Source organism: Carassius auratus, chromosome 30 (genome assembly GCF_003368295.1).
Source record: "Carassius auratus strain Wakin chromosome 30, ASM336829v1, whole genome shotgun sequence".
Classification (NCBI taxonomy): domain Eukaryota; kingdom Metazoa; phylum Chordata; class Actinopteri; order Cypriniformes; family Cyprinidae; genus Carassius; species Carassius auratus.
In genome coordinates, this window is record NC_039272.1 from 10,113,644 (window position 1) to 10,128,731 (window position 15,088).

The 15,088-nt window shown below is 37.8% G+C and overlaps 1 protein-coding gene across 1 annotated transcript in view; it reads left to right on the forward strand.

Annotated features, from left to right (window-relative positions):
• Window positions 1-8,551, forward strand: part of vcp (valosin containing protein) — a 9,336-nt gene extending 785 nt beyond the window's left edge. The window contains exons 2-17 of the mRNA XM_026211227.1: window positions 1,297-1,408; window positions 1,511-1,683; window positions 1,856-1,998; window positions 2,671-2,801; window positions 2,909-3,040; window positions 3,117-3,219; window positions 3,347-3,480; window positions 5,219-5,354; window positions 5,489-5,601; window positions 6,066-6,230; window positions 6,337-6,459; window positions 6,570-6,782; window positions 6,934-7,242; window positions 7,323-7,478; window positions 7,643-7,797; window positions 7,971-8,551. Coding sequence (XP_026067012.1) covers window positions 1,297-1,408; window positions 1,511-1,683; window positions 1,856-1,998; window positions 2,671-2,801; window positions 2,909-3,040; window positions 3,117-3,219; window positions 3,347-3,480; window positions 5,219-5,354; window positions 5,489-5,601; window positions 6,066-6,230; window positions 6,337-6,459; window positions 6,570-6,782; window positions 6,934-7,242; window positions 7,323-7,478; window positions 7,643-7,797; window positions 7,971-8,076 — 2,404 coding nt within the window. The 3' untranslated portion in view covers window positions 8,077-8,551. The remainder of the gene's footprint in view (window positions 1-1,296; window positions 1,409-1,510; window positions 1,684-1,855; window positions 1,999-2,670; window positions 2,802-2,908; window positions 3,041-3,116; window positions 3,220-3,346; window positions 3,481-5,218; window positions 5,355-5,488; window positions 5,602-6,065; window positions 6,231-6,336; window positions 6,460-6,569; window positions 6,783-6,933; window positions 7,243-7,322; window positions 7,479-7,642; window positions 7,798-7,970) is intronic.
• Window positions 8,552-15,088: the final 6,537 nt, after the last annotated feature.

Below are 15,088 nucleotides of genomic sequence, written 5' to 3' on the forward strand. Positions count from 1 at the left end.
TTTATAAACTCTAAAATAATTGTATTTCAGCGGTTTGAGCTTCACATGTCACGTAGCAGCATTTGCTGTGTCATTGGCCACTGCTAACAGATGGCTAACTGCTGCTAGCTCACATCACACACTGAAGGAATATACAACATCTACCTGAACGATACATGCTTAGATCGCGTACACGACCAAAACTAACACTTGTGTGAGGTAGTGAATTGTGCAGTTCAGTAGTATGTAGACCTAACGTGTGTTGTCTGTTAGCTGTGACAGTGTTGTTAGCTTATTTACACACGCGCTGTTCGCCGCATCCTTTTGACGTCTGTCTGATAACTCTCTTGCTTCTTGTTCACTGTCTTTTCAGAAAAGCTCTATAAAAATATATCTTAAATTGTTGTATTCTGCGGGATCAGCTACACTTAAGGCCTTGCTCAGGACTTCATCCTGGCCTAAATCTAGCGGATCATTGCGGCTTTCAGTCCAGTGTTTTGTGGAAAGCTCTGAAGTAACTTGATCTTGACAAACGTGTAAACGAGCAGAATGCACTTATCCATCGACTCCATCGTAACAGACAGGATGATATGCAATGTTTCTTTTTTTTTTTTTTTTTCTTCATGAAAGTACTACTTCAAATGAAGCGTAAAGTATCTTTCACTTTCGCCTTAAGTGATACTGAAAGAAATAAAATAGCAACTATTTGTCTCTGGTGAACACCTGAGAAATGTAAAACCTTGTTATAGGGACAATATACCTGACAAGTGAGAATCGTTAAGTCTAATTCATTTTGTTTTAAAACTCTGTGAATGTGTTCTGTAGAACACAAAAGCACGTTTGTTCAATAACAGCCAGTGTTGGTTACACATTTATTGTATTAACTTTACCCCCTTTCTGAGCTAATAACAGTGAATGGTGTCTGAGACTCGACTGTCATTCTGCTGAAGTTCTAAACATTTATTCAATTGAAACAAACCTGTTTAAATACTGGAAAAACAAATTAACTGAGATCACATTTCCCCCTCGACACCTATTGTTTTTATCGGGAAAAAAATGCAGAATATTCTCAAATCAAGTTTCTTTTAATAACAGCTCCACCTATTTATTTGTTTTTTTTTATATATATATATATATATATATATATATATATAAATAATTTGTGAACCAGCATCATTGTCATAATTACAGCTGGAATACCAGAGGAAAACTTCTAGCAAGTATGGGGAGAATCTGAATAATGTATTGGACAATATCGGTTCTTTTGAGTAAAAAAAAGTTGAGAGCCACTGCTTTAAAATGTTATTTTCTTTACAGATCCAAAAATGACGATCTTTCCACTGCCATTCTGAAGCAGAAGAACAGGCCAAATAGGTTGATTGTTGATGAATCCATCAATGAAGACAACAGTGTTGTCTCTCTCTCTCAGGTACCATCTTCAGTTACATTTTAAATGAATAAAAATTAGAGGTTTCATTTTTTAATTGTGTGAGGTCTTTATATGCCCATCACATTTTCTCTGCTCTTTCAGGCAAAGATGGATGAGCTCCAGCTCTTTAGAGGAGACACCGTTCTGTTGAAGGGCAAGAAGAGGAGGGAGACCGTTTGCATCGTCCTGTCTGATGACACCTGCTCCGACGAAAAGGTTCGCATGAACAGGGTGGTCCGCAACAACCTTAGGGTGCGACTTGGCGATGTCATCAGGTAAGACTGTTTTCTGTCTAAACTTTCATTAAATATAATGACTGAAAGGTCCTGGGAATGTTGTTTCCGTAATTTTAGAGTTCTTCTAATTGGCAGTACTATAATACTAGATATTTCAAACTGTACCTCAGAATATATGGATAATTTATTTGTACATCTTTCTGGTTTTCAGTATTCAGCCATGTCCAGATGTGAAATATGGAAAGCGCATTCACGTTCTGCCCATCGACGACACAGTGGAGGGCATCACTGGTAACCTGTTTGAGGTCTATCTTAAGCCTTACTTCTTGGAGGCCTACCGACCAATCCGTAAAGGTAAATATATCTTTATAGAATTATAAAAGTAATATGATAACAGGATATTTTTATTCTGTTAATTTAAGTCAAACTGCACAATGTTGATTTTTATGTTTTAAATGCATGTACACTCCCATGCAAAAGTTTGGGGTGAGTAGTTTTTATTTTATTTTGGAAGACTCATTGCAAGGATGCATTAAACTGATCAAGTAACAGACTTTATAATGGTATAAATTTTATTATTGGCTATTGGCTATTGAAAATTCAGTTTTATCACTGGAATAAACTACATTTTAAAATGAATTTAAATTTAAAACGTTTTTTATTATTTATTAGTATTGTTATTTTACAATTTGAAATTGTAGCATCTCAGAATATTTATAAAATTTTTATTATTTAAATTATCCTTTGTGAGCAAAAGAGACTTTTAAAAAACATTTAAACCGTCTACTTAATTTGGGTTACTATGCACAACTGTTTTTTTTTGTTTTGTTTGTTTGTTCTTCTCTGGATTCAAGTTAAATTGGTGTATCGTGGTGCTTGCCATGAACTCAGATTCATCTAAAATATCAGCTGTGTTTAAAGACCTAGTATAAATTTGTGGTTTAAGACAGCATGAGCTGCAGTTGGTGTTTAAAACAAATTTGAAATGTTTCGATATTAACGAGTTTGGTTTTGCTTTTTCCGTAGGTGATATTTTCCTGGTCAGAGGAGGCATGCGCGCTGTGGAGTTCAAAGTGGTGGAGACCGACCCCAGCCCATACTGTATTGTGGCCCCAGACACCGTGATCCACTGTGAGGGCGAACCCATCAAGAGAGAGGTCAGTAGATTGACAAGCCTTTTTAATTTTGTCATGGTTTAAAATGGACTGAATGGGGTAAGGGCACATGAAGTGTGTTTTGAATGTATCCTCCCGCTTGTTTGCAGGATGAGGAAGAGTCTCTGAATGAGGTGGGTTATGATGACATCGGAGGGGTAAGGAAACAGCTCGCCCAAATCAAAGAAATGGTGGAGCTACCTCTGAGACACCCAGCTCTCTTCAAGGCTATTGGAGTGAAGGTAATTATCTGCGCTCTGTGAATTACTTCTATTAAAGTTTGCAATTGGACGTTTCAATAACTTCTTGTTTGTTCAGCCTCCCCGTGGCATTCTGCTTTATGGACCCCCTGGAACTGGAAAGACTCTTATCGCTCGTGCTGTGGCAAATGAAACTGGAGCATTCTTCTTCCTCATCAATGGTGCGGATGACAACACAGAATAGAAATATGCCTAAATTAATCTTGAATGGCTTAAAAAAAAAAAAATACAAAGTACATTTTGAAATCTTGATAAAATGAGCTTGACAAAAACGTTTGATGATCCCAGGACCTGAAATCATGAGTAAACTGGCAGGAGAATCTGAGAGCAATTTGCGCAAGGCTTTTGAGGAAGCAGAGAAGAACGCACCAGCCATCATCTTTATTGATGAACTTGATGCCATTGCACCAAAAAGAGAGAAGGTAAGATTCCTGAGCGGTGGTTCTTGTGCAAATAATCATCTCTTATTCTTTATACTCATATTTTTTTAAAATGTGTGATATTTAATATTATAGAAACTTTTCTGTCAAAAGCTGTTTCTGCCAAAACATTGTTACAAATTCTTAATTCCATGCAAGCCCCTTTTTTGCCTGCTCTCGCAGTTTAAAAAACAAAGAATCACTGAAAATAACAGTTTTTTTTAATTAAACTGTTGAAGTCAGTTTTGTTAATTCAAATGAAGTTGAAAAAATATAAATATAGGATAAAAACGAATGTTACAGGAATTTGAAAGTGTCTTGACTATTAAGTGGAATGAGGATGAAGTACTAAAACTATGAGAAGTGTATGTACTAAAAAGTGACAAAACGCAGAGCTAAATTTAAAATGAATGTAGAAATAAAGGCTTATTTATAATACTTGCTCCTGTGGTCACCATACCTGATTTAATCCTGAATATTATGTTCTGCTTTAAATGGGTCATTGGATGTTTTTTTTAAGCTCATTATTTTGTGTATTTGGTGTGACACATGTTGACATGCTTTAATGTTCATAAAACACATTATTTTTCAAATACTGCACATTATAGTAGGTCGACTATGCCCCGCCTCTCTCAAAAATGTAGTTTTCTACAAACTTCTGAAAAGCACAGTCTGCTTTGATTGGCCAGCTGAACCAGTGCATTGTGATTGGCCCAAACACCAAGCACTCGTTGGAATTGTATCGCCCCTTTCCATAATCGCGAGCTTAATCTTTCAAAAATAAATGTAAAGACAGTTAATAATGTCCTTAGTTTTACCATAAGTTCAAGCCCGAAAGGGGAACAGAGTCACGTGAAAGACAGTGATGAAGCGGATATGTGTTTGCAGTACACTAGCCACGGACGCTCTCTCACGTGCGCACGCGCTCACACACACACCCACATGACACACAAAAATCCACATTTGAACAGTCAATAGCAAATACTTAATCTAACAACAAAACATACTTAGTAGCTGATTCAGAAGCGCCGGATTGTGTAGCAAAGTCAGAATTACCTCCTCTCCTAGTTTCATGAAATGGTCGTCCATAAAATGCGTTGCTGTTCTATTGTAATCTTAAAGATTCCTAAATGCATCTACTTTCGGAAGGTCAAATGCTTGTTTTTTTTCTCCTAGATACACACAGCATCTCACTGATATGGCTGCTTCTAACAGTTACTGAAACCACGCCTTCTTTCTTTGTGTGGACAGTTGGTCAGCTTTATGCAAATTTCCACACAGTGACGTAGACATGTGGGGGCGTGTTTGAACGAGGTGTTTTAGGGGGTGGGGCAGAGTCTTAACTTTGATAAAGTTTAAAAACAAAGTTGAATCGTCTTTAGAAATTGAGACTAGTGCTTAAAGATGATCTGTAAATTCCAAAGACCATGAGCTTGTAACACCCCAAAGAGAAAGGGAAATTGAAGTCGCATCACATGACCCCTTTAACTGGAATCCAGTGGAATGACTTGAATGCACATTATTAGCAGCATGTACTTTTTTTTTTTTTTTTTTTTTTTTTATGAAAAATGTGCTATGTCCTTTTATTTTAAAACTTTATTCAAAATGCTTGTTCGGTTCTAAATGTTAAGCAATCCGCTCCAATGCATACTACTTTAAAACAACCTCTTATCTGAGATGTTTGCGTGTGAATGTCTAATTAGAGGTTATTGCAGTAAATGGTTCTCATCTGTTTCCTCAGACTCATGGTGAGGTGGAGAGGCGCATTGTGTCTCAGCTGCTCACTCTGATGGACGGACTGAAACAAAGGGCTCATGTCATTGTCATGGCAGCCACTAACCGACCCAACAGCATTGACCCAGCTCTCAGGCGATTCGGTGAGATCACTTTGCTCATGTGCAGCTCTGTAAAGAATAAAATCTTTTGCCAAGACATTTCCATTTGATGTTCGGGCTTCTTTGTACAGTCAGTGCACCTTAGAAGGGATGATCTAACCCCCTCTTGATTTCAGGGCGTTTTGACCGAGAGGTGGACATCGGCATTCCAGACGCTACTGGAAGACTTGAGATACTTCAGATCCATACCAAGAACATGAAGCTTGCAGATGATGTTGATCTGGAGCAGGTGTGTTTCAGAGGATGTCAGAACATTCAGTGCTCAGTGACGATTTACTTTCATTTAAACTGGGTCTCCTTAATCAGGCACTGGCAGGAGCATCAAGCCCGTTCAATTCTGCCCACTCCGTTTTTGAGCCAAGTGGATTAAAATTTTTAAATGCATCTCCCTGAAATAATGCATTTACATAGGTCTCAATTTAGTCTCTGTGAATAGAGATATTACCGATCAGTAGTGATCAGGTTAATCTGCTGTTTCGGTTTGTTTTAACTTGCTTTTATATAATACTTGTTTTTAACAGGCCAGGTCAGGTTTGAGTCCCATTGCATGCTTAATTATTTAGGGCACCAAATAATTGCCCTGTCAAATTTGGGTGCGTAGGAAGTGTTATATATGCGACTGTCATTTTGAATTGAACCAATTTTGAATTGGTTTTTATTTTTGTTTGTTTTTGTATATGAATTTGCCTTTAGGTTGCAAATGAGACCCATGGCCATGTGGGTGCTGATCTGGCTGCCCTTTGCTCAGAGGCTGCCCTGCAAGCCATTCGAAAGAAAATGGACCTCATTGATCTGGAGGATGAGACCATTGATGCAGAGGTTATGAACTCCCTGGCTGTAACAATGGATGACTTCAGGGTGAGGATCTTCATTACTATTACAACCATCTGACCAATCAAATGTGAGAAAATTGCATTCAGAAACTAAAGAAGTTATTGATTTGCCACCCTCTTCTACCTAACAGTGGGCTCTTAGCCAGAGCAACCCATCTGCCCTGAGAGAGACGGTTGTGGAGGTGCCCAACATCTCCTGGGAGGATATTGGTGGCCTTGATGATGTCAAGAGAGAGCTGCAGGAGCTGGTGCAGGTACTGAGCACACAACGTCTTGTTTGTATATCGGAAAACAAAATGCTCTCACAGCTACACTTGAAAACTTTCATTAACACATCCTTATCAATATATTCTGTCCTTTTTAGTACCCAGTGGAACATCCAGACAAATTCCTTAAGTTTGGCATGACCCCATCCAAGGGTGTGCTGTTCTATGGACCACCAGGTTGTGGTAAGACCCTGCTGGCCAAGGCCATTGCCAATGAGTGCCAGGCCAACTTCATCTCAATCAAGGGACCAGAACTGCTCACCATGTGGTTTGGAGAATCAGAGGCTAACGTCCGTGAGATCTTTGACAAGGTTTGTCTTTTTGTATTTTCTGTCCGGATGTTTCAGACTGATTTTCAATGTGTAGTAAGACCAATTATGCTTAAACGCTATGGGTCTACTGATCTTGTTTGTTCTTGCAGCAGCTAAAATGAAAATGGTCCTGCTGTCTGTCTTTCTCCAGGCTCGTCAAGCTGCTCCTTGTGTGCTCTTCTTTGACGAATTGGACTCCATTGCTAAGGCTCGTGGTGGAAACGCTGGCGACGGTGGCGGCGCTGCTGACAGAGTCATTAACCAGATCCTCACAGAAATGGATGGTATGTCCAGCAAGAAGAACGTCTTCATCATTGGGGCCACCAACAGACCAGACATCATTGACCCTGCCATCCTCAGGCCTGGCCGACTGGACCAGCTCATCTACATCCCACTGCCTGATGAGAAGTCTCGCATGTCCATTCTCAAAGCTAACCTCAGGAAGTCTCCCATCTCAAAGGTGAAAGTGGATGTTTTTTGTCATTTTTAAATGAGGTTTTTATCTTCTTGTTGGGTATTAATGCATTCCTTTTTGTGTAGGACGTGGACCTGGACTACTTGGCCAAGATGACCAATGGCTTTTCCGGAGCTGACTTGACTGAGATCTGTCAGAGAGCCTGTAAACTAGCCATCCGTGAGTCTATTGAGAATGAGATCAGACGGGAACGTGAGAGGCAGACTAACCCTTCAGCAATGGTGAGTTTTCATTTGTTCATTTATCTGACCTTTTAAGCACTTCCTTTTCAAAGTTGAGCAATTTGAAGCATATTTAAGAGGATTCCTAAATACTATGGTTTGATGGATTTAAAACTAGTATGGTAGTTTGGATTTTCTAACGTGTTGGTTTATTGGCTATTCAGGAGGTGGAGGAGGATGACCCTGTGCCTGAGATTAGAAAGGACCATTTCGAGGAAGCCATGCGCTTTGCCCGCCGCTCCGTCAGCGATAATGACATCCGCAAATATGAGATGTTCGCACAGACCCTGCAACAAAGCAGAGGCTTTGGCAGTTTCAGGTGAGATCTTAAGTTATGTTTAGTGGCAGGTTTTGTTACGAAGGAAGGAATGATGGCATTTTTCTCTTAATGACAAAATGAGCTCTGGGGATTAATTACATAAATGGGATAAGATTGTCAATGTCATTTTGGTTTCCGTGCATTCACAATTCCCCTTTTTTTTTAATAATAAGATTCCCATCCAGTAACCAAGGAGGAAGTGGACCAAGTCAGGGCTCTTCTGGTGGCAGTGGAGGCAACATCTTCAATGAGGACAACGATGATGATCTTTATGGATAAATGTGACCACGTGGCTGACCCTCACAGGCCACTCTTCATACATGTACAAAAGACAAAAAATAAAAAATTCCACATTTTTAGGATTGTGTTTTTTGGTTATTTTCTGCTTCTCCTCTCATGTCCATTGCCCCTGTTTTTTATTCGCTTCGTTCTCCTTCTGTCCACCTCCCTCTATTGATAGAGAAGCATGTAGCTGCTTGTGTTTTGCTCTGGTTTGTGAAAGGATGATTTCTGACAACTTTAATCTTAACATTCTGTGGGTGGGGGTACATTTCAGTGAAAACCATACACGGTAGTGATTTCATTTAACTTTTCACAAGCTATATGAGCAGCTTTAGTGTCGGGGTTTAATGCTAGGCTGTTGGAAGGATTAAAAAATAAAAAAAGGAATTGCTAATGACTTCATTTTTTTTATGAATGTAGCATATAATGTATTACAAGTTTGAAAAATGTTAAATAAAATTCACGAAATGGATCTGATATTGTGGTGTTTAATTTGTAGAGGTTTGGGATTTGTGAACCTGTACAGATAATAATTGCATAATCTGATTGTCTCCTAAAAATATAAAAATTATCTTCATGTCTTCATCAGATATTTTTAAATCAAACACCTCTATGCAGTGAGCAGTGATTATATTTACATTATCACTGTAACTCTTAAATCACTTTCAGCTGATATGTAAAAAAAAAAAAAAAAAAGCCACACCAGGGTTGATGTCAAATGTCATTGGTTCATTCACTAAATATTGACCTAAATTTATTTGCAAAAACATTTCATTTCTGGGTGAACTATCCCAAGAACTTGCCCACCTCTCTCCTCATTACAGCTCTTGTCCTCCAGGTGTCTCTGTATGTCCTCTCTTCTGTTGAAATACTGAATAAGCACTGATGATGACTGACTCTGCCAGATATATTTAAATCATGATTTGGTTACATTGAGGCTCATTGGTTGACTAACCTGCCAGGGCATTGAAGTTAAGATGCAAGAGCTCAGGTGCATGTGCTGAAATGCGGAGTCATGGAGGATGAATAATGTTTTAAATCTTAAGTGTGGAATGTCTTGTCACAAGCATGTCCAAATGGATTTAGAAAAATGAATGTTTTTAAGTTAGGTTTTCTAGACAAACATTTAGTGTCGCCCCACAATCACGTCATCGGTTGAGTCAGTGTTGAGGCACAGGCTGTGATTGGGCATGATCTGCTGATTTTTTATAAGTGTTTGAGCACTGGCACGATTCCCAACTGCCTCCCCTTCCTCAAATCTTACCCTGGAGGTCCAATGCACTGCAGAATTTAGCTCCAACCCTGATTAAAGTCACCTGTCTGCCATTTTCGAATGATCCCAAAGACATTGATTGACACTGATTAGCATGCTGCTCAGGTGTGTTTGATTAGGGTTAGCACTAAACTCTGCAGGAAAGTGGATCTCGAGGTCCAGATTTGAGGATCCCTGGCCTAGAACATGCCTCCATTACTCCTCTCTTGAAGAAACCAAATATTGATGTGTCTGGTTTAGGTAACTTTAGGCCAATTTCTAATCTCCGTTTTATCTCAGATATCTTTAAAAAGGCTGTATTCACTCAACTACACTCTTTTCTGGATTCTAATTCCTTATACAATACTTTTAAATTAGGATTTAGAAAACTACACAGTACTGAATCTGCTTTACTGAAAGTTACTAAAGACATGCTGGCTACAGATAAAGGGAATGCTGTTGCTATGGTCCTTTCAGATCTTAGCTCAGCATTTGACATGGTCGATCACACTATTCTTATTTCCCGACTGGAAAATCTTTTAGGCATTCAGGGTACTGTTTTGAATTGGTTACAGTCTTTTTTGTAACTAATAGGATGTTCTCTGTCTGTATTGGAAAACACACTTCCTCAACCACACATCTCTCTTGTGGTGTTCTGCAGGGATCTATTCTGGCACCAACACTGTTCTCTCTATACCTGCTGCCACTGGGTTCCATCTTTTCCAATTATGGAGTATCATTCCACCTATATTCTAATGACACCTAATTATATATTCCTTTTAAATATAATGATACAGGTTCCATAAAGGTTTTGCTAGCATGAAGTGAAAAATTTTGCTTACACATAACTTTTTAGCCTTAAATGAGAATAAAACCAAAGTTATGCTGTTTGGTCTAAGTGATTCCTATGATTTTGGTGATCTGAACCTTGGCGACTTAAGCTATCATGTTACTCCATGTGTGAAAGATCTAGGTGTGCTGTCTGATTCAGATCTCAAGTTTGATAAACAAATTAATTCTGTTGTCAAGTCCTGCTTTTATAATTTACGATGTCTGGCACAATCAAACCTTGTACCCTATAAATAAATAATTAAATTAAATAATAGAAAATGTATAATATCAGGAAATGTTTCTCGTACAGCAAATCAGCATGATACAATGATTTATAAATGACTGCGTGACATTAAAGATTGGGATAATGACTGCTGAAATTTCAGCCTTGCCATCACAAAAAAAAAAAAAAAATATATATATATATATATATAAGATAATCAAATAAATGCAGCCTTGATTAGCATAGAGACTTCTTAAAAAAAAAAAAAAAAACCTTGAACACATAACCAGTGGTGTATGTTGAAGAAAGTCAAATAAATTGCTCCACTATCCAAGAGCTATAGATATGGACACATAAAGACTCACATCTTCTGACACATGGAGAAAGTGATTGCTGCTGTCATGGTTTAATTTGAGCACTTTTTCTTATCAATAATTAAATAAACACACAAATTACAGACCCGAATAAGTGTGTATTATTTATTTATTTATTATTATCCATGATAAAATCTAAGTAGCACAGGTATATTTGTAGCAATGGCAAACAATGGGTCAAAATTTATTTTTCTTTTATGCCTAAAATCAGCATATAAAGTAAAGATCATGGTCCATTAAGATATTTTGTACATTTCCTACCATAAACATATCAAAAAATTATTTTTGATAAGTATAATGCATTGCTAAGAACTTCGTTTAGACAACTTTATAGGTTATTTTCTTAACATTTAGATGCTTTTTTTTTTTTTTTTTTGCACACTCAGATTACAGATTTTCAAATAGTTGTATCTTGGCCAAATATTGACCTGTCCTAACAAACATCAACGGAAAACGTATTTATTCATATGTATAAATCTTAATAATAATAAAAAAAATAACCCTTATGACTGGTTTTGTGGTCCAGAGTCACATTTAGTCTTCCTGCTCCATTGGAGAGGTTTCCTAACACTGGAGATATTTCACTCTGTTTGCCTTGAATCTGAGTGAGTATTTCAGGTTTAACTGGTTTAAAATACAACCACGGTATATTAAACTTAGTAAGATAAAAAAATAGTTTTTTTGGAACTTTGCAAATCCACAGAATGAACGATTTCGTTCATATCTTACCTCTGATATTCTTCCAGTATATGTGCATTCATACTGACAGTTACTGAGCTTTTATACACTAAGGTCAAAGTCTTTGTCGACCCATTTCCTAAAAGACTGAACAATAACCAAAAGCCATCCACACAGCTACAGCTATGAAACATCTGACATCTGACATTCAGATATATTTTGACACTTTTTTTATTTAATCATACAAAACAGTACTGATGTCATCACTTGTCAGTGTGGCTTTGGCAGGAATGAAGTTAATGAAATGGCTCGGCTCAGGAAATGGCATCTGTTTATTCTGGGTATGTTCACAATGGAGCCGTATATAAAAACAGTTTAGAGTCAGTCACATTCTTACATGCTCAGGTTTAGCGCTCTCAGCTGTTAAGGCCCTCCTGCTGGACAAATATAGAGCCTGCGAATTATTATTGTCCATCTCACGACTGCTCCAAGTGTTGTGACTTGGCAGCGGGCTTGACTCAAGGTCCACTCCACTTCCCTTATGTGGTCAGACTAAATGACTTAGTCATCTCAGTGCAGGGGGAAAAACCTGCAACCCCCTGAATAACATTCTTGATTGTGGAGTCACTGGCAGTGTATTAGCACCAATGGCTCATTTTAAAGTAAGAGTACTCTTAGAACGCTTGTAATAAATAGCATGAGAGTAAATTTGTTTATTGTTGAACTCTGTGTGTTTGGTGATAGGAAGTACATTTTAATTAGAGAGAAAAAAATTCAAACTACTATCGTTTCTAATATTTTTGTAATTGATATGCAAATCTGCAGTAGTTTGGCATGGAATAGATGTATATTTAAATGATCTGATTTCTGCCAGTGTTGTAGTGGATTCAAACTTGAATCTACTTACTCTGCATGTTGTGTTTATAATTATAAGATGTCCTAGTTTTAGACCCACTGACAAAATACCAGCAGAATGCCTCAGCACTCAGTTTTTGGTTAATTTACTTTTTTTTTGTCTTCATGAATATGTATTCTGGTATTAAACAGCAAGGGCCATTAATCTCTTGGGTGACATCAGGCTAGAGTATTAGTGAGGCGGCAACACTTCTGAAAGCACAAACAAAAATAAATGCATTATTTAGTTAAGGAAATGCCTGATGGGTGTTTCAGAAAGTTGAAAAGAGGAAAATGTTTCTTTTTTTTTTTTTCAAGAGGCATCAACAGACCCAGATTTTCTAACCGTTAGTGACACTAATCTGAATATTGAAGGCAATGTTTCCTCCTGAATGTCTATGGGGGTTAGACACGCTCTCCTTCTCAACTCTGAAAACTGAGTATTTTCAACAACGGCAAACAATTCAGATTAAACTTGTAAAGATAAAAATAGGGGACTCATACTTTCATATGCTCAGGTGCCAGAGGAAGACTTTGCCAGTCAGACTTTAAAGGGGGTTGTCAACTAAGAAATTAAAATTCCCTTGATATTTTAATAGATAGGAGGTCAATGTGCTGTAAAAAACATTCTTTATAAAATATAGCTTATCTTGAAACCAATCAGTCAAAAGGACAGATGAGGAATGTGATACTTTATGATGTAATAGTGTGGCTAAATACCGCCTCTGCAGAATAATATCAAAACTGCTTCTACAGCGCCGCCTGTTAAGCCCCGCCCACTGATTTGCACGTGTAGTATAAATAATGATAGAGGCAAACACCGGTCTATGAAAACTGTATTTTTAATAAAGTCAGTATGTACTCGTTCCTTACACTTTATTTTTTCTGTAGATTAAATTATAAACAAGGCACAATTAGATGCGGGATTTTCCGAAAGGTGAAAATAAAATATGATGGTGTGCGGGCTATACTGGATCCAATGTCACACCACACAAGTGTGAGTAACTGTTTTTATTACGTGATCACTATTGCTTTGTCTGCTATTGCAGACTGTCTAATATGTACAGAGTATTTATGGGTTTTTAATCTAAAACACAGCAGTGTCCATCATCGTAGGACATGGCTGCCAAACACACACAACTGTTAGCCATACATAGCAGTGGGCGTTTACTTCTGAGTCTACAATCTGCTGCGGCTATTCAAACAAAGCGTATTGATGAGGGGGGTCAAAACAGGACAGAAAATAGCTACAATTATTGCTTTTTGATGTAGTAATCTTGATAACATTAAAAGTGGACCTTGGAGATTAGTACAAACTAAAAAAAAGGCAGTTCATGATACTTTTTATTATTTCAGTTTATTTAAATATTTAAAGCTGCGGTAGGTAATTTGTGATGCTCTAGCGGTTAATAAACAGAACTGCTTGCGTCTTGCGGAAAAACATCGTAGCCGGAACTACTTCTCTCTGTTTATGTCTATGAAGAATCACAAAGGTACTGGCTTAGTCCGCTGCGGGACCCCCGAAGCAATCTAAAATAGTCCGAATATAAACACTTATTATAGGTGTACCCTAGTGATTCAGGACAAGCTAAAAACACGGTTTGGAAAATGGATTCATGGTGTACTCGCTTATTATATAAATTTTTCTACATTTTGAACATAAACAAAGTTACGGACCGCAGCTCTGATTGGTTGTTTTCTTACCGGGAGTGGATGACTTTCTGCAAATGGCAATAGGACACTGGGAGGAGCCAGAGGAGCTTGATTTTTTCACAGATTATCTGTCTCATATTCTACTGTCAGGACATAATGACAGGTTTAACAAATATGTAAAAAATATATTTTTACAAAAGTTACCTACTGCAGCTTTAAGATATTTACAGTGGTTTTTAAGATTGTAGTCACTACCCTTATTTAAGCTGTTGAGTACACAGTCTTATAACTTTTCTTTTTGTCTGATTTAAAAATGCTTCTAGTGTGTGAGGTTGATGTATCTTATACAAGCCTATATGCTCCAGAATGTCCTAGGGACAGTCAGTCCCTGGTCAGCTCATTTATGTGCACAGTATAAACTCCACAGAGAACCGAGTGGAACGTCAGTGCTAATTTCCTAAATCATAGTCAGCGGCAGATCCATTAGAGGAATGCAGTGCAGTTAATGGAGCTGCCATGCTGTGACACACATAATCAGACCCATCAAGACATGCAGTGAGCCATGAATGTTTTTATAATCTCTAAGAGATTTTATACGTCGTCAGAACATCCATCAGTGGGCCATTGTACTTCATAAAGAAATAACTGAATTAACACCTTTAGTTAATTTAACTTGTGAAATAATGCTTTTTGTATGGCTTTAAAGCAAGCTGACTGAGTCAAAAGCTCCTGGTTACTGAGAATGGTCTGACTCACCAGTTAATTTCAGAGGAGGGATGAAGATAATTTCTGAGTCAAGTGATGTAGCATGAGCCATTTGTCAGACCTATCTGCATAATGGAAGCATTATCCATTCATGTCACGTAGACTTTACGTAATGTACTTTAAATAGATAAAAGCAATGTTTCGCCACAAAAAACGCTCACGTGGAGCCAATATTCTGATTTAAATTTTAGTTACCTTGGTTAACCTGAGTTTTGGTTATCTCGTGTACCCAGTGTTGTCATCTCATTTGGACAACTGCCAGTCTGCCGTCTACTGTACATTCCATTCAGTCTGAAACAAAGGGATCCATATGATTTTCTTTTCAGTCAAGACTTTTGG